This window comes from Mustela putorius, unplaced genomic scaffold, assembly GCF_011764305.1.
Source record: "Mustela putorius furo isolate JIRA1106 unplaced genomic scaffold, ASM1176430v1.1 tig00000163_pilon_pilon_pilon, whole genome shotgun sequence".
Lineage (NCBI taxonomy): Eukaryota > Metazoa > Chordata > Mammalia > Carnivora > Mustelidae > Mustela > Mustela putorius.
In genome coordinates this window covers 610,958-635,620 of record NW_025421299.1, presented here as the reverse complement: position 1 = coordinate 635,620, position 24,663 = coordinate 610,958, and the positions used below count along the sequence as shown (strand labels likewise).

At 38.1% G+C, this 24,663-nt stretch overlaps 1 protein-coding gene across 3 annotated transcripts in view; it reads left to right on the top strand.

The window, feature by feature from the left end:
* The first annotated feature begins 6,021 nt into the window (after positions 1-6,021).
* CIBAR1 (CBY1 interacting BAR domain containing 1) overlaps positions 6,022-24,663 on the top strand; it is a 29,275-nt gene continuing 10,633 nt past the window's right edge. For 2 of the 3 annotated variants that reach the window (XM_013064543.2, XM_004768579.3), the window contains exons 1-6: positions 6,022-6,234; positions 6,761-6,995; positions 9,297-9,365; positions 10,441-10,542; positions 13,500-13,505; positions 14,726-14,830. In XM_013064543.2, the coding sequence (XP_012919997.1) occupies positions 6,209-6,234; positions 6,761-6,995; positions 9,297-9,365; positions 10,441-10,542; positions 13,500-13,505; positions 14,726-14,830 (543 nt within the window). In that variant the 5' untranslated portion in view covers positions 6,022-6,208. The remainder of the gene's footprint in view (positions 6,235-6,760; positions 6,996-9,296; positions 9,366-10,440; positions 10,543-13,499; positions 13,506-14,725; positions 14,831-24,663) is intronic. The other variant, XM_013064542.2, reaches the window with a different exon arrangement.

The following is a 24,663-nucleotide window of genomic DNA, read 5'->3' as shown; positions in this document are numbered from 1 at the left end:
GACAACTTCAAGATACTATTCTAAGTATTACTCACTCATAATTACAATCAGTTCCAAGAGTGAGTTTTACTCAAAGGATTAACGATACTCTGTCTGATTTAAACCCTTTCACTGGGATCGAACAAACTGGTCTCGCATTACAGGTGGAATGATGATTCTTACCGTGATAATCTTTTTATGCTTAGTCCTTAGATGCATGCGAAAATCCCTCCGATAACTGAAGAATCAAGAAGCTGCAAAACTAACTTTTCTACTTCTTCACAAACAGAAAGGGGGAGATGTAACTGCCCCTCAGAACAATGTATTACTTAAACTATAACCCCTGGATGATTTTACTAGTCACCAAGCACATTTAGATACGGCCTTAAGAAAAACATACACTGGCAACAGGTCTTTGGGGGAAAGGACGATATATGACCTTGAAGCTGCGCAGCTGGGGATGCCCGGCTAGCTCAGCGCAGAATGTCGCCTGCTTCCCTTTTCCATTGTCTCTCCTTTCTCCTCCCCAAAGCACCTGTTAGTTAGATGTGTCCTTTGAAAATATGCTTGTTTAACTATAAACTTTACCCCCACTTCTTGTTTGTCCACAAGACATGTGACTAATGTTTGAGCTTCATCGACTCTTCTGTTGGTTATGGTTTCTATCTAATAAAAGCGAGACTGAGGAGTTGCTTGGTGCAGCAGTCGTTTCGATTGTTGTCTCCTGCTCCCTTTCTCTTGCAGCTGACTTCTTTGTGCCTAATTCTTCTCCCGTTCAGTGACTGGAAGCGGCACTATCTAATACAGAACAACTATATCTGAAGTTACATTGTTTTTGGCATAAACAATGGCCTATAAATGCACTACATTATGGTTATTCACTTAATATTTCTAAAATGCAACAAAGCGGAAAGAGCTAAGATTAAGAAAAGAATAAGATGCCTACCTAGGTGGCTCAGTCGGTTAAGTGTCTGTCTTTGGTTTGGGCCATGATCCCAGGGTCCTGGGATGTCCTGCATCAGGTTCCTTGTCAGCGGGGAGCTTACCTCCTCCTGCTGCTCCCCCTGCTTGTGCGCTCTCTCTCACTCCCTGACAAATATATTTTATTAAAAGTGAATGCTCACATTAAAAAATGACATATAAAATAATCTAATTCAAACTGTATTATCACCTCAATAACAGATCCAGTTACGTGTCTAGCTGTCTCCTTCCACCTTACACAGGGCACTTGGGTTGAAGAATGGTAAATCCTGGTACATGACAAGTTCTCAGCAAACAGTGCTGAATAAATGAAGTTAATGTAACTCTTTGCCTCCACTGGACCTTTCTTTAACCCACTGAGCCACCCAGGGGCCCCTCCACTGGACCTTTCTTAGAGCAACCTCAATAAACTGGCATTCATTCAATGTTATGCAAACTAAGATTGTGCTATTTTCACTATGAAGATACATATATGTAATAGTCTAAGAAAAGTCAGTGAAAAGGCAGGTTATACTTCTTGTAGCTTGAAACAGTAATTCCAGAGATTTTGGAATGTTATACCTCTGACGTACTAATCACTGACATACACCCTCCTTATTCCATATATGGAATGTCGTTCATTGGCTACTTAAACTAATTGATGTAATGTTTCCATTTAAGAACTTTGAAAAAAAAAAAAAAAAGAACTTTGAAAAAAAAGTGTGTGTGTGAAAGATCGATTTCTAGAGAGACCAATCTTGGCACAGTGGAAAGAATGCTGGAAAGAGAAGACAAAGGACTTAATTCCAGCTTCTCTACGATTTTATTTTTTTCTTTACAATTTTATTATGTAACTATGGCCAAAGCCCTTGGTCTTCTCAGGCCCCCAGCTTCTCTTCTATAGCATGATGTGTACCAGGAGAAAGTATAGCCTATTCAAAAGTGCCTCCAAGTAGTGAAAAGATTTAAAAACAATTATGTTGATACATGTTTTGAAATGTCTGTTAACAAGAAAGTGAGACCAAAGGGCCTGGAGCTCAGGAGAAGGGTTCCTAGAACATAGTTATTCCATATGCTGGGTGGAGGCTGAACATATACATATTTGTTAAAAAATTTTACATGAGGCATTTGCTAAATGATTTAAAAGTTACCTAATGAATAAACAGTGGTTGCTATAACATATAAATACCTTTACATCAATGCTAAGATAAGGACTGTGATCCTTAATTTGCCTCAACTTGACTGGGCCACAGGATGCCCAGACTTTTGGCCAAACATTATGCTGGGCATGTTTTTGAGGACAGTTCAGAATGAGATTAACATTTGAATTGATAGACTGAGTAAAACAGATTGTCCTCCTGAATGTAGATAAGCCTCATCCAATCAATCAAAGACCTGACTAGGAACAAACAAGCTGAGAAGGAGTATTTCCCACTTGGCTGCTTAAACTGGTATATGGCTTTTTTTCCAGCCTTTTGACTCAGCTAGAAATATACCAGCTCTTCTTGGAGTTTCCTGTCTAACAGCTTTTGGATTGGAATTCATACCATCAGCCCTCTGGGGTCTCCAGCTTGCTGACTGCATATCTTGGGACTTAGCCTCCATTATCACATGCGCCATTTCCTTACAGTAAACCATACAGATAGATAATAAAAACACATATTTAGGGGCGCCTGGGTGGCTCAGTGGGTTAAGCCGCTGCCTTCGGCTCAGGTCATGATCTCAGGGTCCTGGGATCGAGTCCGGCATCGGGCTCTCTGCTCAGCAGGGAGCCTGCTTCCTCCTCTCTCTCTCTCTGCCTGCCTCTCTGCCTGCTTGTGATTTCTCTGTCAAATAAATAAATAAAATCTTAAAAAAAAAACCACATATTTATACACACACTATATTTAGAATATATATACCTATACACTATTGGTTCTGTTTCTCTGAAGCAAGGATGAAATCCTTAGCATGGCTAAAAATGCCTTACGTGAGCTGACCTCTCCCTACCTCTCCAACAACATCACATATCTTGATCCCACCACCTCCACTCCAGCTTCATTGATTTTATTCCATTTCCTCAAACACACCATGCTCTTGCTGTTGGGGGGTTTCACTCATTTTTTTCATCGGTAAATTCAACGAATTACTGAGCTCCTACTGTGAATAAAGGACTTTGGTACTGTGGAGAATACAATGTGAACAAGATAGCAAAGTGCCTATTTTCATGCAGAATATATTCTAGTCACGGAGACAAAAATAGCCTATAAACAAACAGGTTAACTTCAGGGAGTGACATGTGCTTCAAAGGAAACAAAACAGAGTGATATGCTATAACAGAGTGACCAGAGAAAACCTCACTCCATGCCTACAGAATCCATGTGGTAAGAAGGGGACAGCCATGTGAAGATCGGAGGGAAGAGTGTTCTCGGCAGAGAAAATAACAAACACAAAACTGGTTCTAAAATGAGCTTAAGGGTGCCTGGGTGGCTCAGTGGGTTGAGCATCTGCCTTCAGCTCAGGTCATGATCCCATGGCCCGATCGAGTCCCGCACAGGGCTCCGTGCTTAGCAGGGAGCCTGCTTCCTTCTCTTCACCGGACTCGTTGCTATCTCTGTCACTATCTCTGTGTCTCTCAAATAAATAAATAAAATCCAAAAAGAAAGAAAGAAAGAAAGAAAGAAAGAAAGAGCTGGATATGCTAGGAACAGAAAGATATTGTACCTCTAACAGTGGGGCAGTGAAAGATGATGTGTAGGCAAGAGTGAGATAAAGGCTTTATAGCCAGAGTAAAGATTTAAAATTTGATTTTAAGCATAGTGGGAGTCTGTCTTAATCTATTTAAGCTGCTATAGCAAAGAAAACAAAACAAAAAAACACAAAACACTATTGTAAACTGGGTAGCTTATAAAAACAAACCAATCCATAACTTTTTACTTCTCACAGTTTTGAAGGCGCTAGCTGATTCGGTGTCCGGTGAGAGCCTGTTCCCTCCTGATAGCCTTTGTCTCAGTTAACAAGGCAAAAAGAGCTATGGAGCTCTCTGGAGTCTCTTTTGTAAAGAGCACTAATAAAGTACCCCTAAGGCCCCAACTCGTAATATTGTCACATTAGCGGCTAGGCTTTCAACATATGAATTTTGGGGAGACGTAAACATTCAGGTGATTCAGCAGAGGCTTTGAAAGGTTGACAGGATCTGATCTACATTTTTTATTTTGCATTGCCAGGTGTAACTGTGGCTGTGGAGAGACCAACAAGAGGGCTGCAGTAAAAGGGAATGGTGATAGTAGCTTGGATTACCGTGATGCCGAAGAAAAGAAAAAGGATGATTCAGGATATGTTTGGGAGGTGGAATAGATGGAAATTGTCAGTGTGCCTGGGGAAAGGAAAGGGTGATTCCTAGGTTTTTGACTTGAATAATCAGTGGGACGGTAGTTCTGTTTTCCAAGACACGGAAATTAGGGTAGATGGGTATGGGTTGGGGGTGGGAGGGAAGGAATCTGCCTATACTGTCCCTCTCTCTGGACTGGGTTTCCAACCTTCTTCACCTAGTTAACCCCTCCCCAATCTTTGGATCTCAGTTCCAATGTCACTTTCTCCATGAAGTACTTTCCCAACTAGCTCAAACCAGACTTCTCTATTAAGTATATGCTATCTTGGCACCATGCACTTCTCCTTACTGTGTTGTACTGCAAAAGTAGTCACTGACATGTTGCCTCTGTTGCCCTTCCTGATGGCCTTCTCACCCCTTCTCATCTCTAGTGAAACCATCCTTGCTCATCCAGTCACCGGCTGACCCACAGATGACCAGAAAGATATAAAAGAGCCCACTTGAGCCAACCAAAATACAAGAACCACCCAGCCCACTCACAGAAGGCTGATGAGTTAGCTAAAGAACTGCTGTAAGCCACTAGGTTTTGCCATGGTTTGTTACATAGCAAAAGTAGGTACAGGAGCACATACCTCAATTGTAATTTTACATCTATGTGTTTGATTAGTGTCCGTCCCTCTGAGGAGACCGTGAGCTCTAAAAGAGCAAACAAACACTGTTTTGAGTTTACCACTCCACGATCAGAGCCCAGCATAGTATCTGGAATATAACAGGCATTCAGCAGGCACCTTGCTGAATGAATGCAAGGGCGAGAAGAGAGGAATACATTGTAACTTAAGAGAATAAGGGGAGTTTCCTGAGCGGAAACAAAGGTCGGGAGACATCCATTTGTCCAAAGCAAAACTTTTTATCAGCAAAAGGCACTGGGGAATGTAAGACCAAAATTACATTTCCTCTGCTTCCAAGAGCTCTGTCTAGACTAGAGGAGGCAGTACAAAATCAAGAAAATATACTACCAAGGAGGAGACCCCTAACCCTGTCAGGAAGACAGAAATGTCATGGTTGTCAGGAGAGGGTTCTTGAGAGACAGAAAGTTCGAATGCAGTACTAACAGTATTTTCTTGGAAGAACAGCCCAAGGAAAGGCCAAAAGAGCCCAAAGAACACGGGTGTTCAAAGGCAAAAGAAAGTCTCCAGCTCGTTATATATCTCAGGGTGTGTTGTTCAACCATTTAAGCGGCTGTCACCTCATCGAACTCTAAGGTCCTTCAGAATGAGGGTCTCTTCTCATCTGTTAGTCCAGTGTCTAACGCGATCTTTTCCAGAAAACAGGAACTCAACAGATACCTGCTGAAAAAAAAAAGAAAGAAAGAAAAGTTAAAGATGAGACGTAAGCATTGCTCCTACCAAAGGCAGCTTTCCAAAGAGCCCACATTTTCAGATTCAACACAGGGAAGCGGACACTCCGAGCAGATGTTCTCAGGCTAAATGGCGCAGAAGCAGTAACTGGGCCCCATTGGCGTTTAGTTTTACGTCTCCGTCCTAGTTACTGGTTATTGGCTTTTTCCCTCCGTGGCTCACAATCCAGGCTGGAAGGACTGCCCGGAGGCGGTGTCTGGTAAGCGGCTCTCCGCCAGGATCAAAGGCCTGGCAGCAGGCACCGGCCTCCGCGGCGCACCCAGACACACGCGGCGGGAGGGAGCGCGCCAGGCGAACGCGCCGGCGGGTCTCGGGGTGGGCGCCGCGGCCCCCGGCCCTCCCTCGCCGCGCTCCCGCCGACTCCGGCCCTGAGCGCGGGGACGCGCCGCGTTGCCGTAGGAACGCCGGGGCCGGCGCGGCGGCGCGCGGGGCGGGCTCTTAGGCTCCGGGAGGTGGCGGCTCGCGCCCCGGCGCACGTTTGGGCGCCTCCGAGCCCAGGTCGTTGGGCCCAGCCGGGTTCCCCGGCGGTGCGCAAGCCAAGATGTTGAGGCGCAGCTTGGAAAACCGGTAACAGTCCCGGGGCCTCCGCTGGCCAGGGCCCCCCCACACGCGAGGGCTCGGGTGGGGGAAGTGGCGCCTCTCTCCGGGGGGCCTCCGCGCCGAATTCGACCCCCGGGCGGGGTCTAGACCGAGACCTTTGCGCTCTGGGGCCTACCTCCCCGGGCCGCAGCGAGCCCCGCAGGCCAAGGGTGGGATGGGCGATCGGGGCGTCACGCTCCCGGGGCCCCGCACTGCCGCGGGCTGTGCAGACGGCTGGGAGGCAGTCGGGCGTCCAGGCCTCGCGGAGCAGCCGGAGCCGCCGCCACCCCGGCGCGGCTGGCCAGAGCCAGGCCTCTTGGTGCGCCTGTACTGTCCGGATATTAAAGCCAGGCCCCGAAGGGAGACCTAGAGGATCAGAATCCAATCCCCAGAGATGGTCTGTGCCTTCGAAGCTGAAAAATGCCCCGGGAATGTTTGCATATCAAATTAACGGATATGAAGCCGTCTCATCTCGAATGAGAATGATTGGCGTTTTGTGTCCTCTTTTCCCTAGGGACTCTCAAACCAGACAACTGCAAGATGCTGTCACAAATGTGGAGAAGCATTTCGGAGAGCTGTGCCAAATCTTTGCTGCTTATGTAAGGAAAACTGCCAGACTGCGAGACAAAGCAGACCTACTGGTGAATGAAATAAACGTGTATGCCTCTACAGAGACCCCAAATTTAAAGCAGGGCCTGAAAAACTTTGCCGATGAGTTTGCCAAACTTCAGGATTATCGACAAGCAGAGGTATGGAGGTCTCAGCGTCATTGTTAGAATGAGCCCTGAAGTAGTGGATGAAGGACCGGTGAAGACTTTCACTTGTAATCCACCTAACTGCAGTAGCGAACGCACCCTTGATGACAAACGTACATTTTCATGTAACGTTGTGTGAGTCTATTAAAGGGAAGATTCCTGTGATTTGTGATTTTACCGTTTTCAAACCAAACTTCAGGGTATCCTGAAGTCCTCAATTTCCCCACTTCATTTGCCAGCTTTTGGCCAAGGGGTGGCTATTAACAGGGGGTAGTAAACATAGTACCCATGGGGAAGAAAAGGAGCATGACTTGTGTCTTGTATGCACGTAAGTATATTTTCAGGTATGTCTGGAGATGGTTGAGTGGTAATGTGAGTGGATAAGTAATAAATGGACAAGAGATCTTTGTTGCTTCAGTGCTCTGGAAAGTTGACCAATATGGCATTGACAAAAAGAATATCAGCACTGATGTACTGATTTATATCGCAGATACTAGTGAGACTTTGTGGGGTGCTTTTGTTTTGTTTTGCTATGGAAAGGAGGGAAGAAGGTGGTGTAATTGCTTTCTTCCTAAAACCTCATTTTTTTTTTAATACCTCAGAAACACCTTCACTTATATTTATTTTAGGTTTCAAGATACAGATTAAATATTAGAAGTTTCCCAGTTAGAAGCTGCATTACTTCTCTTGTGCTCCTCTCATGAGTGCTTTTGGTACCTTTAAAAAGCCGAATACAGAAATTTCAGGCATCAAAAAACTCACAAAAACAAAGTGGAGATAATGATCTTTGAACCTATACTTGCTATTCATACAGAAATTTGAGTAGTAATTACATTTGGAGGTACTTTTTGAGAAAAGTTGAGTTCTTGTCATAAGATATTCTGTAATAAGAAACTCAGTAACACATTCACTGGAGACTTCAAAAAAAATTTATTCTCACTGATAACCCTAAAATCCCATGTCACGACAATAATTTCAGTGCCCCCTTTTAGAAAACCTTTATGCTATTTATCAAATAGCAAAGTGAATTGATTTACATTTGTTCTCCTTTTTTATTTCCCTTGCTTACCAAATGGTGGAGGTGCTAATGAACAATGGGCAAAAAGGTAGGCGACAAAAAGGAGAACAGAAAAAAAGACTTGAATAATCCTTACACTGAATAATCGGTGTGTGGATTATTTGAAATGGTATAGGCTAAACTATCCTGAGTATTCATGGTTTTGATTTTAGGATTCCTAATATTTATAAATGCTCAATGAGAACTTGATTTTTTTCATTTTCCTAATAAGTGAAACAATCATATACATCTTGTTTATAGAAAAAATCAGTATGAAATGAAATGTACTATATAAACATGTATCATCCCAAAAAAAGCCTTCTTCCTGCTGCAAAAATAATACATGTTCATTTTAAACAATTAAATAATGTCATTCGGTATTACTTGTCCTGATGAAGAAAATATTAATGTCCAGGAGTTATTTTTCTTTTGTTATATTTGCCTTTAAAAAACTCATTTCTTCATTGCCTTCCACTAGTGCTGTTAATTAAAGGAAATAATTACTCAAAATGTGATAAAAATTGTAATGTATAAGAAAAACAGTTTAATTGTAAATAAAAAGATCAACCATGCAGTTTGACAGCTCAGCAATACTGAGACCATTTATCTTTTTCTCCGAACTTTGGTCATATACAGTGGCTTCCCAGAAAAGAATTGCAGCTAATACAATTCTTTTTTGCTTTTGAGGATTGTGTTGCTTAAAATTTTTCCAATATGCTGTATCTTTCAGCTTCAATTTTCTTATCTGGAAAGTTAGACTGTTACATTTCGGGGATAATTTATGTAAAATATCTGACACCGTCCTAAATACACTGCAAGTGGTAGTAGCTGTACTAAAATTTGAGATGTCTTGAAACTTACGCAAAAGCTACTATAATGAAGAAAAATAATACAGAGATGATCGTGTGGCAGAGATGAATTTCTTAGAAACCGGAGATTGTTTTCTTTCCATATTCCATACTAGGTACTTTTCTGCTTGCTTTTTTTTTTTTTTAACTTTTCTGCTTTCACTGTTACTCTACATCTTAACAGCTTTTATTGTGTTTGACTTTAGATTCTGAGTTTTATTAATTTCTGGTAATTCTTTTATTTATTAACTGTGATATTTTAAACATTTTAAAACACTCTATGTAGTAATTAATTATGTTCAGGTTAAATAGCCCAGGTTTTATTTCAGAATTTAAATTTTGATATGTCTATGTTTCTTTACAGTTACATTTTATAATAATTTTCAATAGGTTGAAAGACTTGAAGCCAAAGTAGTTGAACCTTTGAAAGCTTATGGAACCATTGTAAAAATGAAACGAGTAAGTAAATTCATTTTTCCTGCTATTATTAACTCTTATGGCAAAGAATGTGAGGTTTCTAATCTGTCCTCTTGATAAAAAGTACAGCGTTGTTACCGTTTTATTTTTACACACTCTGTGATGCATCATTTCTTAGAACTTTGAGAATAATGGGGGCACCTGGGTGGTGCAATTGGTTAAGCTTCTACCTTCAGCTCAGGTCATGATCCCAGGGTCTTGGGATCAAGCCCCGTGTCCCCACAGCATCCCTCTAGCTCAAATAAATAAATAAAAAACTTAAAAAAAACTTTGAGAAAAATGAAATATTTTTAGTGAGCTTACTAAGTAAACAATAGCAACATGAAGCAGTACTTTATTACAGAAACTTTAAACTATTAATATTTATAAACATGAAGAACTTATTTTACTAAATGAATATGTTTATATTTTTCTTTTTAGAGCAGGCAATAAAATGTATACTAAAAGTGAGTGTGACAAAGTTCTGTGGGTTTTTTTTGAGGTATAACTGACATATTAGTTTTAAGTGTACAATATAATGATTCAATAGCTGTGTATATTGTGCAATGACCACCATAAGTCTAGTTAACATCCATCACCATACATTGTTAGAAATTTTATTTTCCTTTGATGAGGACTTCTAAGAGGTAATCCTAACAACTTTCAAATATGCAATCCAGTGTTAGTGACTATAGTCACCATATTGTATGATACAACCCCAGATTCTATTTTTTCAACCAACTTGGACATATAATTTACAGGCAATAAAATTCTCCTGTTTTAAGTGTTCATTGAGTGTATACACATACATATGTGTATACATATATACATACAACTACCACCACAGTCAAAATTTTATATATGTGTTTAGAGGTTTGCATTGAAATTATCTTGACTGTGTTATTATTTGAGAGGGTATTAAAGAAACACACATGCACACACTCACACAAAGACACAAACTAATTTTGCAGTAGTAATAATGCCTGGACCAAACAGTGTTCTCCCATTCTTAAAACAGAGTATGTGTATTTTATTTCTTAAATCAGAGATTTTCATTAATCAGAATGCTTATTTTCAGGATGACCTCAAAGCAACATTAACAGCAAGGAATCGAGAAGCTAAACAGTTAACTCAGTTAGAAAGAACACGTCAGCGAAACCCATCTGATCGACATGTCATTGTATCCTTTGACTTTTGATCTTTAAAAATATGCTTTGTAAGGTATGCCGTACAAAAGTAAATATTTATGGAAATTAGCATTTCTACTTTTAAATGTGCAGAAAATTTGAATATAACGGTTGAAAAACACATGCATTTACAAATTCTAATTATATAAAAATCAACTAATTTTAAAGAGAATAACACCATGTAATTCAATTCCCTCATACTATTTTCCATAATAGATATTTTAAAAAATAAAACAGTTAAAACCAATGATGTTTGTATAAAAAGTAAGTTCAAAATTCTGGGGTTTTTTTTCACATAGCTGAATATTAATTATAAAATTAACTTAAAGATCTGTTGTGAATCCTAATAAATAGATCAATGCCCTGTCTGCCCCACTTTTGAGAAAAAAGAGTCATTTTGCTGCAGTATAATTCCCTTTACCTTTAAAAACAACAACAACGTGAAACCGCAATTAACAACTAGCAGCCAAAGACCCTTAGGAGATTCTAGAGTAAAATTGAGGTTCATAGCTGGACACAAAAGGATCTAGATAGGACTGTCTACTGTAACAAGGTGTTAAGAATGACTGTTACCTAAGCTAGAATGTACCCTGTTCATGACTAAAGAAAAGAATAGAAAATAGTGCCTGGCTAATTGCCAGCAATTGGGGTAAGTGCAGTTGTATAGAAAGTACTTGTTTATCCGCTGCCTCTCTTTCCCATTCCTTCTTACATCTCCTTCCTACTTCCTGGAGGTTTTTACTGCCCAGCTCAGCCAGAAACCACATGAGGAGTGGCTCTGTGGGGGCATTTGAGGTTCCAGAACACCTCTGTTCCTGAGGGGAATCCCTTGAGCAGTGATTTCGGGCTGCATCAATTGCCTGGTCCTTCTTCCTTTGGACTAAAGGTACATATGCCCAACCTTGCAACAAACAAAAATGGGCAGCCATAGGTTTTGGAGTGCCCAATGGAGTTTGGGGCAGGAACATCTCATTGAGGCTTAAGATCTACAACTAGATTATGGAGTCTGGGTTTTAAGCAAGTCAGGCAAACCAGAGAAGGCTGGAAAATTTATGACTGACAACTAGGGACTAAGGGAGAAACCAGGTTGTCACCAGTTTTTAAGAAATCAGAGGTCAAAATGTTATTGTTTTGTTTGGAGGGAAATACATAAAGGCAGGAAAAAGGTCACATCTGGTATCCTGAGCAGGTTGGTAGGATTGAATCAGGGGTACTGGTCTGGAGACTCAACACAGAAATGAATATCCCTAAGACAAAAATGTTTCTGACTCAGATGGTCTGTTGTGAACACTGCCATGGAGGAGTCTTATACTGTAGATGAAACTAGATTTGGGATCATGTGGGGAAAAATAAATACAACAAAGGAACAGAGAACTGTAGGAGAACTGCTGTGCTCACTGGGGAAACGAGTGGATTTTGACAACCTAAGACTAGAAAATAAAGGACAGTCTAGATATAAACATACTCAATATAAATATAAAAATGTTCAGTCATTGCATTACAGAATATTTACCAGGATGGACCCTTAAAATTCATGTGACAATTCAAAAGAAGCATGTTAAAGTTCAGTATGTAAAATAACATGGAGTAGCACTGCTAGAAGAAGATGGGGTAAAGAAGAATCTCAGGGCTCTGGCTCAAAAGCCCTTTTGCCGGGGCGCCTGGGTGGCTCAGTGGGTTAAAGCCTCTGCCTTCGGCTCGGGTCGTGATCACAGGGTCCTGGGATCAAGCCCCACATCGGGCCCACTGCTCAGCAGGGAGCCTGCTTCCCTTCCTCTCTCTCTGCCTGCTTGTGATCTCTGTCTGTCAAATACATAAATAAAATCTTTAAAAAAAAAAAAAAAAGCCCTTTTGCATTCAGGACTAATTTCATTAAATACACTGACACCTCTACTCATAGAGTTGTAGCATAGTATCATAATCAAAAGCATTTCCTACTCAACTTGATCCATTATAGGATTTTGAAGAATTTTCAGAAAAAAAGAAGAAATAGAAACCCATATCCTCTTTGCTAAAAATAGCTGTGTAATTTTGGGTGAGTTGCTATCCCTAAGTAAAAGGATTTGAGACTTTCAGAAATGAGTAGTAGTTGCTGGAGGGTCGTGGAAGATTAAGATGGCCCAACTGTAGCTTCTGCTTCCCCACTCTCCCCTGGTTTAGCTAATTCTACCTACCTGTCTAAATTTTAAAACTTTTTTTTTTTTAAATGTGAAACTTCCGATAAAATGGGGAGGGTAAAGACATAAGTCAAAAGGAAGTAGTCACAAGTAAAGAACTGTATGGGTCCCATGTAATATTAGTAAGAAATTAGTCTGCTAGAATATTCTCATTAGTAAGGTAATGAGTATCAAATAACTTAGAAATTTTTCATGCAGATCTATAAAGGAGCTCTATTTTACTTTAGAATTTGCTGTGATAGTTACATTTTTAAAAACCTCAAGCCCAGTAATAATAGAAAATTATTATTATATTTTTTAAAGGTTTTATTTATTTGAAAGAGAGAGACACAGCAAGAGAGGGAGCACAACTAGGGGGAGTGGGAGAGAGAGAAGGCAGGCTCCCCGCGGAGCAGGAAGCCCGATACAGGACTCGATCCCATGACCCTAGGATCATGACATGAGCAGAAGGCAGACGTTTAATGACTGAGCCACCCAGGCACCCCTAGAAGATTATTTTTGATTACTGGGTATGATTAAAAGTTTATATGATTTTAAAAAACTTTACACCCTATATGGCAAATGTACACATACAAACGTGTATTAAAATGTTTTTTTACACCTAGTATCTTAAAATCGTTCATTTGAGTTAATCTAAATGTAAGAATAATCACCATGAAGCTATAATTAATGTATAATCTAATTACAAGATTATATAATTCAGTGAGCATATGATTTTATTTTAAAAAATTGTTCTCCTTGAAATGTATTTTTTCCTTTATGAAAAATTTCAGTCACAGGTGGGTAATAAAGTGGTGTGTCAAGAAATGGATCCTTAGAGTAAACCCTTTTACTTATTTCAATTTATATCTTTTCTTGAAAGCAAGGGCTAGATATTAGAATAATATGTCACTACACTTTGATGAGAAATGCATATTTTCCCCATGGATTAATTATTAAATGATGATATTTGATACTTTTGAGTAAATATACTACATAAGTATAGGAAACAAAACTATTAGAATTTAATCAGATAATTAGGCTATGTTTTTTAAAACCTCTACTGTTTAACAAAATATTTTGGGGCAACAACTGTTTTAAAGTAAGAGATAATTTTTAGGAGAAATACATGGGTAGATTGGAAGTGTTCTGCCCTTTATTATAGCCACTAGCAACATATGGCTATTGAGCTCTTGAAATGCAATTAGGATAAATGAGGACAGAGTTTTAAAATTTTCATTTAATCTTCATGTAAACAGCCACATGTGGCTACTGGCCACCATAATGATTATACAACACAGATCTAGGTAGTATGAGTGCTTGTGGTTACAATATATGAAGCAAAGCATTAGACTTGCCATCTAATTTGTTGCTGGTCTGTATATTTTTTGTACTAAGCACTAACTAAATGGTAATAGTGTAATACTATGAGCTTCTAAGAATATAAAATATACCCTGTGCTGAAATAAATATTTGTAGTGTATATTCTACTATATCTGATTAGGATATTACAAGATTAGAAACATAATGCATTTGGAGAACCAGAAAATTGAAAATAGTTAAGTCACAGGTCCTTTTTTGGAGAGAAGAGATTAAAGGGGAAAGAATGAGAAGAAAGAGAACAAATGATAAATGGCATAGAAAGTGAAATAGGTGAGAACAGTAGAAAATTGTTTTACAGTAAATAATCCAAAGGTGAGAACAGTAGAAAATTGTTTTACAGTAAATAATCCAATAATGATACAGGAGAAAAAAATCGTTTTGTAGGAAGAAAGAGGAGTTTTATTTTCTTTGGTTTGAAGTCAGGAATCGTGTCACTTAACAGATTTAAAGTTTCTTTATTCTGCACATGCTTATTACATAGATCATCTTATTTTATATGGTGAAATATATTACTGAACAGTTTACAGTTGTTGTGCCAAAAAGCCAGTAGTGCGTTGATAACATTTACGAATAGACTCAGTTGAATGGATTCTAACTTGAATTTTTTTATATCTTTGGCTGGGGAATTCTTTTGCAGGCAGAAACTGAATTGCAGAGAGCTACAATGGATGCTACCCGCACAACTCGTCATCTGGAGGAAACTATTGACAATTTTGAAAAGCAGAAAATAAAGGATATAAAGGTAAATAAAGTAACTGTTAAAGTTCAAAACATGTTTTCTAACCTTTTTTTTTGTTTTATTTAAATGTATGAAAAATTTAAACTACTGATTTTTTTAGCCCATAGTCTATATGAAAAAGATACTATAAATAAAAAATAACAAATGTTATTTTCCCATTTCCTCAGATATTCAGCTTATTACCACAAGTATTATTTAATCAAAGGAAACTAACATTTATTATATTTTTGTACATCCAGTGCTGTTACAGGTACTATATATGTATTATCTTTTAATCTTTATAGTAACCTCATAAGAATTAGGTACTATTATCCATATCTTATGTGAAATCTAAGCAGAGATATAATTTACCCAAAGTATCATGGCCAAAAATCTGAACTAAAAACCAATAATGTATTTTAAAAATCTGTGCTTTCCATTATAACACACTCTCATTAAGTGCTCTCTTGTAACTACATGTTACCAAGTAAATGAACAGGTAAGAGTAGCCAGTCACATAAAGTTGCATCTGCCAAGCTGCATCCACCATGATATGGTATCACAAGAATTGCCTTGTTTTATTGTAAAAAGCCAGTAGATTTGACACCTTTGGGATCATGGACTTCAGAAGGTCTTCAGTGACTTTGTCATAGGTGCCTGGACAGATTGGAGGATTGCTTGTGACCAAATTAAATTAAGTCCTTTAAAGCAAGTCATCTAGGATGTGTTTTGGCTCACTGCAGATTTTCCAGGATCAAGCTTTAAAGAAAAGTATTTTATCATTTTATAACTATTAACAAAGAACACATCCTTCAAAAGTTATGTTCTCATCAATAAAATAAGCATCTGCCACTTAATAATCATCATTCCTTTTTATACTCCGTTAGTCAACATTCATTTGCACTTTTTCTCCCCCCATCATAGTTTCAAACAATTTCAGAACTTTGATATTTCTGATAGCCATGTTCAGAGGTCTCTGGTTTGGTCCTGAAGACGCAAACCCTCTTTCCTAAAGCCTCTCGATTCACTTGGTACTCTGCTGTACACTGCATGAAGAGCATCTCAGAAAGCTGCCCTGCGACAGACTCCCATTTACTGAGGTGGGAGAGTGTGGGCAAGGTAGTATGTTTTACACTTGCTGACATCATATCTTAACCTGAAGGAGAAAGGAAGGAAGGTTATTAAAATAATTAGCTTTAACCTAAACGATGAGAATGGAGACCTGTGAAGTATGCTTGATTCCACTGCCACCCAAGGGCTTTGTTCGTGATGGCAGTCCGATTCCCCTCTCCTACTGCCCCGCATGCCTGCAAGATTGTCTTTCACACATGGCAGTCTGTGTCTCTGATCTTTGGGCTCACCTCAGGCTCGGACCACCTCTACAGATGTTTTTAATTCCCTGTGCAATCACCAGTTACAAAATGGGCAGAGAGAAAGTGAGTGCAGAATTCCCAACTGCAGTTCTACTACCTGGGATTGGCTGAAGCATGAGGACATAGAGGGACTGCACAGTGGAGGATGCACAAAGAAGAAAAGGGTTTTCAAGCTTTTCTTTTTGCCTACTGTATTATGCCCCTGGCAGGAAGTCTTTTAGTGGTCACCAAAAGTATAAGACTTTTTAATAAATTGAGATAGAATTCATACACCATATGGTTCACCCATTTAAAATGTACAACTCAGTGGTTTTAATGTGTTCCAGTATGTGCAGCCTTTACCACTCAATTTTAGAACACTGTTACCATCTCAAAGTAGGACCTAGTACTTTGCTGCTTCCCATACCCCTACCCTCCCACCACCACCCCCCCCTATGCAACTACCACTAATCTGAAGTCTCTATGGATTCAGCTACTCTGACCATTTTATGTGAACGGAATCATAACATGGTTTTTGTAACTGGCTTCTTAGCATAATGCTTTTATTATTAGCTATATATATATGTGTGTATGTGTTGTATATATATTAGCTATATATATGCTTTCATATCATAGTATGTATCCTGTGTCATGCATTCCTTTTCATGGCCAAATATTTCATTATATGGCTATTTATAAGACAAGAAGTCTTTGTTTGGATATATATTTTCATTTTTCTTACTCATGTATCTAATTAAATTGCTGGATTCTATGGTAACCCTATCTTTAATCATTTGAGAAACTTTTTGCACCATGTACATTCCAACAGATGGTATATGAGGGTTCAAATTCTTATGCATCCTCACCTGTTCATCAGTTTCACTATAGCCATCCTAGTGGGTGTGAAATGGTATCTCATTGTGGTTTTGAGCTGCATTTCGCTGCTAATGTTTATTGGCCATTGTATGTCTTCCTTGAAGAAATGTCCATTGAGATCATTTGCCCATATTTTAATTGGGTTCTTTTTTGAGTGGTAGTTGTTCTTTTTCTATCCTGGATACAAGTCCCTTTTCAGATCTATGACTGGAAATTATTTTCTCCTATTCTTAGGGTTCTTTTCAGTATCTTAATCGTATTCCTTGAAGCAGAAAATTTGTAATTTTGATGAAGACCAATATATGTCTCTTTTGTTGCTAATGTTTTTAGTGTCAAATATAACAGTCCACTGCCAAATCTTGAGATCTCCCTATTTTCTTCTAATAGTTGTATAGTTTTCATGGTTCGGTTAAGCCTTTAATCCATGAGTTAATTTTTATGTATGGTGTGAACTGAAGTTTAAACTTCACCTCTTTGCATGTGACTGTCCAGTTGCCCAAGCACCATTTGCTGAAGAAGCTATTCTTTACCATTGAATAGTCTTGGAACTCTTTTTGAAGACTGGTTGACATGATTTTGTTTCTGGTTTGTCTTCCATTGATCTATATATAGGTCTCTCTTTATGCTAGTACCACACTTATCTTTATTAGCATTGCTTTATATGAATTTTAAAATCAGAATGTATGAGTTTTCCTTTGTTCTTTTTAAGGTTGTTTTGCTGTTCTGGATCTGTTGTAATTCTGTATGAATTTTACAATCAGCTTGTCAGTTTCTATAAAGAAGTCAGGTGGGATGCTGGTACAGATGGCATCAACTCTGTACATCAGTTTGGGGAGTATTACCATCTTAAAATTTTTCCAATCCATGAACATGGAATATTTTTCCATTTATTTAAATAGTCCTTAATGTATTTTCAACCATGTTTGTAGTTTTCAGAGTGTAAGTTGTGCTTCTTAAACTTTTTCTTAAGTATTTTAGAATTCTCGATGCTATTGTAAATGGTGTTTATTTAATTTCATTTCTGGAAATGTTCATTGCAAATGTACCCAGAAAGAATTTATTTTTGCACACTGACCTTATATCCTGCAACCTTCCAGAACTCACTTATGAGCATTGATAAATTTTTAGTGGATTCCTTAGGATTTTCTACATATAAGATGTCATCTGTCACAACCTACACTTTATTTTTTTTTTAAGATTTTATTTATTTATCTGACAGATCAGAAGTAGGCAGAGAGGCAGGCAGAGAGAGGAGGAAGCAGGCTCGCCGCTGAGCAGAGCCCGATGTGGGGCTCGATCCCAGGACCCCCGGGATCATGACCCGAGCCGAAAGCAGAGGCCCTAACCCACTGAGCCACCCAGGCACCCCACAACCTACACTTTAAATGCAGACTCCTGTGATCTAGCAAACTTCCAGAAATGGTTTCCAGAAGTCAACATTAAACTCTGTTACGGTTCTAAATCTCCATTCTATACATCTTTCCTCCTTAGTATCAAATTGTTTCTTTTCCAAGTCAGGCCTCATTTGAGATCTTTTATGATGAAGAGGGATGCACAAATCCCATACCAGAAGCTTCAAAGACAAGTCAAAAAGAGTTAAATTACTGCCTGCCTTTGTTGTTGTTAGTATGTGTCACATTTCTATTTACAAGAAAAATTCTTAGAAAAGTAAAAATCATGAATGCCACTCATAATTTTGAGAGAAACATAGAACATTCTTATTCTTACCTGTAATCAGGCTACTGCTTCAGATGGGAACAGACCTTCTGGCTCCTTCCTTAACCTCTCTGGGGGTAGAAATGAGTGAGTATGTTCAGGGTGGGTTTAATTTATAACTCCCATCTTTCATAGGAACCTTGCAAAATATTTGTCTGAGAAAAGTTATGGAACTTACTACACACAATGTGAATGAAAAATCAGTCCCTGGGGTGCCCAAGTGGCTTCCTCAGTTAAGCAGTTAAAAATCCCCACTCTTGATTTTGGCTCAGGTCATGATCCCAAGGTCATGAGATGGAGCCCCACAGTGGGCTCCATGCTGGGCATACAGCCTCCTTAAAATTCTCTCTCCCTCTCTGCCCCTCCCCCTGCTCATTCCTCCTCCTGTCTTTCAAGGAAAAAAAAAAATCACAATCCTTTTGTTTCCCATGTAATTGGAAAATGAATCTCAAGGGAATTTCAGACCTATAGAAACGATCTTGACCAGGGTTCATGCCTGCAACAGAGAGGGACAGGAATGCAGTATGTGGCAAAGTAGCTGACATGAGTGAGAAACATCTAAATTTAATTTTTAAAAGCTTTATTTTTCTTACAACTGAATATAAAGTCACCATAAATTTTTTTATAGAAATATTGAGAAAAATGCAACAATCCTACCAGTCAGAAATTAATGCTAATCAGTTAGCATTCTGGTTTATAGCATTCCAACTTTTGTTTTCTATGCATATATACACAAGAGATAATAACCAGTTTTCTTAGATATTGACTATGTCACATATTCTACACATTTTATGTGGATAAACACTGATTCCTCAAACATCCTTTTAAAATTTAATATATATCATGGACATATTTGCTAAGAAACAGATGCATATCATTCTTTTTGGTATCTTCATAGTATTTTGTTATGGATATATTATTGTATCTAACCATTCCTTATTGGTGGATATCTAGGTTACTTTTGCAATTATAAATCTCATTGTATCATTAAACATTGGCCTTTTTTTGATCCAGTTATTCTCTTGAGATAATTATCAGAGTAACACTTCTGACTCAAAGAGCATACATCTTTTAAATTTTGATACTCTGTCCACAAAGCTTTAAATTTCTGTCCACAAAATTTTAACTAGCATTTCTATAAAACCTTGAATGAGCAGCTTAGTATACCAATGAAATGTAGCAGTATTTTTAATAATAACTAATCCGACAGGTGAAAGAATCAGTGTCATCTTAATTTATAGTTACTTACTATTAAGACAAAATTATTTTCATATAATGACACATTTATTTCTTCTTTAGTAAATTGCCCACACTTGCCCTTAGCTTGTACTAATATTGGTAGTTTTCTTATGAATTTATAAAAAGTCTTTATATTGAGAAAATTAAACTCTTAAAGAGAAGCTATGTTGGAAAAGTATTTTCTCATTTTGTTGTTTATGATGTTTTTTTGCTTTAAAGTTTCATTTTTGTAGCCAGATCTGTTGGTCTTCTCCCTTTTGATTTCTGGCTTAGTGTCATGCTTACAAAGGTTGTTTTTATCCTTAAGATTATATAAATGCTTGTGTTTTCTTCAAGTATTTGTGATATCTAATAATTTTTAAATATTTAAGCATTTTATCTGGTAGCTGTGTTTTGCATATGGTTACGAAGTATATATCTAATTTCATTCTTTTCAAGTAGATAAAACTAACTCTTGACATCATTTATTGAATAGCCTCTAATCTGGAGAATCGTTACTTCCCCTTTATTTGCCAAAATGTTAGTAAAACCTTTTATGACTTTTTTGCTAAAAGTCTTGCTTGCTAATTAAATCAGTTGGAGGCTTTAGTATTAGGAAAAAACGTTTTCTAACCTAGCAAGTGTACTTCTTGAGTAATAAAAATAGCTACTTGCTTTGAGCACCCAGTTAGTTACATACTAGATTAGGTTATCTCATTTAGTCTTTAACCCCAAAATCTATGAGGTTGGTACTGTTGTTATCCCCATTGTACAGATGAAAAAGACTAAAGAAAAGAATAGATAAATTGCTTAATATTATATAGCCCTTATGTTTGCATGATTGGAACCCAGATTTATCTTAATCCAGAGCCCATAGGCTTTACTCCTATACTCTCCTGTTTTACAGAACATTTGTCAACAGGTAAGAATTTCACATCAGCTCTCCCCCTACCCCCACCAATGAAAATTGAGTATGTGCCCAAATTGCCTACAAGTCACACAAAATAAAATTGAAGGGACGCCTGGGTGGCTCAGTCGCTTAAGCAGCTGCCTTCGACTCCCGTCATGACCCTAGGGTCCTGGGATGGAGTCCCACGTCGGGCTCCTTGCTCAACAGGGAGCCTGCTTCTCCCTCTGCCTCTGCCTGCTTGTACTCTCTCTGACAAATAAATAAAATCTAAAAAATAAATAAATAGGGCACCTGGGTGGCTCAGTGGGTTAAGCCGCTGCCTTCGGCTCAGGTCATGATCTCAGGGTCCTGGGATGGAGTCCTGCATCGGGCTCTCTGCTCAGCAAGGAGCCTGCCTCCTCCTCTCTCTCTGCCTGCCTCTCTGCCCACTTGTGATCTCTGCCTGTCAAATAAATAAATAAAATCTTTAAAATAAATAAATAAAATTGAAAAGGGGAAAAAATGATTAATGCTTCTGTCCCTGATCATACTGACCCATTCCAAGTAAGATTACATGAGATCACTGAAAGTTAGCTATATTTATTTGAGGAAAATTATTTCTAAATATAATGGTTCTTAGGAAGTTCCACCACCCTTCTGGTCATTCACTGAAAATATTTTATTTCAAAAACATGCTTTTTCTATTCTTTCTTACTACATTAGTTGTCATCTAACTTTTACTGTTCCTTGCTGTTACTCTCCTTCTGCCTATTTTCAGATATTTTGTGAAATTCTAACTAGAAAGAGTATGATTGGCAGTACTCTCTTCTGATTATACTTGAGGATTTAACTTTCCTCTGTGATAATCTTTAGGCTTCATGACTCCTGAGTCAAAAGTTCCAAGTCTGGATACCAGATTACCGTACTATTGATTTCCCATTACTGTTTCTGACAAAAATAAACAGTATAAACAATCAGTAGGGCCATTCTCCTCTTATTTAGGTGTTATAATACAGGTTTTGTCAAATAAAAGTTTGGGTGCCTGGGTGACTCAGTTGTTAAGCATCTGCCTTTGGCTAAGATCACGATCCCAGGGTCCTGGTATCCAGGCCCACATCAGGCTCTCTGCTCAGCAGGAAGCCTACTTCTCCCTCTCGCACTCCCCCTGCTTGTGTTCCCTCTCTCGCTGTGTCTCTCTCTATAATAAATACATAAATAAATAAATCTTAAAGAACAAAAAGTTCAAACCATAGAGGATTAAACCAAAATATCACAAAACTGGAGAAAGATTCCTCCCACCTTCCACATAATAAATAATACCCATTTATAAAGATAATTTGTAAAGTAATTATTGTTAATTGAAACTAAATTTTGAGATTGGAAAATGGTAACAGACTAAAAGCTGATCAGTGTCTTAAAATGAGAATGTAGTAGTTTCTCTTATCAGGGATAATGAATAAAGAAAAATAATGTATTGCCAGACATACCTACATATTTTTCAGGGCTTATGAACTAAGGAGACTATAAATCCTATAAAATGCAGTATTAAATAATTGTTAGTTCAGAGATGACACATTCAGAAATTCTGGCCATCAGGAATTTAATAACTATGTTCACATATTTGAAAAATATTTTAATATGCTGGCGTATTCTACAAAGTTACCACAGTGGAATAGATTTGAATTAGACCTAAATCTGCAGATTTAAGTGTAATAAGGTTGTAAATGTTTGGATTTCATTAGTTACTAAGCAGTATGTCTGTTAAAGATTTAGAATATACATCTGTGAAAATATTTAAAAATAGGAGTAACACCTCACTTGATTAAGCTTAAATCCCTTATTTGAGGCTATTCTATTTCTCAGATACTTTTATAGCATAAGATAAATACCTTCTCTTTCTCTCTCCACATAAGTAAACAGATGGTCTGTAAATATCCAAGAAAAACTAAAACATAGTTGACTATGTAACATTATAAAATCTGCTTCTCCACCTCTCCGTACTTACCTGAAACAAGTTTAAGGGTTTATTGTATAATTCTAAGCGTAACTAAATGAAAAAGGTTTCTGTTCCAGTCTTGAATAAAAATAAAGTCCAACCGGGGCACCTGGGTGGTTTAGTGGGTTAAGGCCTCTGCCTTCCGCTCGGGTCATGATCCCAGGGTCCTGAGATTGACTGAGCCCCGCATCAGGCTCCCTGCTCAGCGGGGAGCCTGCTTCCTCCCCTCTCTCTACCTGCCTCTCTGCCTACTTGTGATCTCTATCAAATAAATAAATAAATAAAATGAAGTCTTAAAAAAATAGTCAAACTACGTATTTTTTATATAGTTCTTTATTGACTAAATGTAGAAAATCTCTAAATTTAAGATTCAGAAAGAAAGATGCAAGGTTGTGCTTGATTGTTCCATTACCTAAAATGAGCTACAGACCAAGAACCAAGTAGGAGTCTTCAGTGTTTTGGCTTATCATTGACTATTCCACCGTTTTCCCTCTAGGAGTTTCCACACTTCTAAAGGGCACTTGATCCCTTTCTAGCTAGGCAGCTTTCTTAGGAAGACAGACAACTAAGTAAGTCTCAGTCCTAATCAAAAGCCAGTTTACCTCGAAGGTATCTCCTGGGTATCTGGAGATTCTTAGGCATAATGCTGTTTATTAGTTGCCATTACAGTATACCACAATCCTCTGTGACCTATAGGAATTGACAGTAAAGGTCACTGTTGAGTCATAATTGTGTCTCACTTCTTGTCTTCCCAGAGCCCAATCTTTGTAGACCAGAAGGGACACTTTTCAACTGTTTATATTTACAATGTTTACATTGAGTAGCGATCAGAAGCCTATCAGTAGTACTCCCTAAAATAATTCTTTTAATCCTTAAGAAAGAATGGGGATAGGGGTGGGGGAAATTAAAGAACACTAAAGGATATCTGTGACACTGTCTTCCAAAGTGCAGGACCATTTCTATTATTTGACCCTTGTCTTCTATAACCCGTCTCTTCTCTCTTGCCCCTTTAAGGACAATGCTTGAGTACTCATTTTCTACCTCGTCCACTTCTTTAGGTGTTATAATACAGTTATTATTTTGATAAGGGACAAGTTAACAAAAAGGAAAAGATCCTATTTTATTGAAAACTTGTCTGGTTTGTATCCTTTCCTTACCTACCGATGATCTCACCCCTGCTTAGATCAACATGTACATCTTCATTCATTCTCCTGGTGCATCATCTTCCTTGTCAAAAGTTGTTATCAAGCTTAGAGGGTTTACATGCAGTTTATTTATGAAAGAAATGATTGATTCCAGCAAAAATAGCACAGTACAATAAGTACGAACTGTAACCACTGAAGAATCAGACCCAAGTTTCAACATTCTAGCTGTGAGCAACACTAGACAAGTCATGTTGTAAACTAGAAGGCTATGCAAATGCATGATACTATCATCAGTGGTAACAATAGATTTACCAAGTAATTCCTTTGCGGTTAGAGAGTACAAGAACACATAGAAATATGATGGGATAAAATTCCTGTCTAAAAAACATTCTATTGTTTAAACATCAGTTGGAATTAGAAAATACCAGGTTTAGAACTGACCTGCTTTATCTAATACTTATAGACAAATGATAACAGTACATAATGGTATATACATTTCAGTCAGATCTTTTTATCACAAATGTCAATTACAAGGTATACAAAAAAATAACTTAATAAGTGGGAAGTAAATAGTGAGATAGGAAGTATTTTGTATAATTTCAAGGCTGTGCTGTAAAAGGTCTTTGCAACTGTTTTTATTCCTGTTCTCTTTTGTACTTCATTCG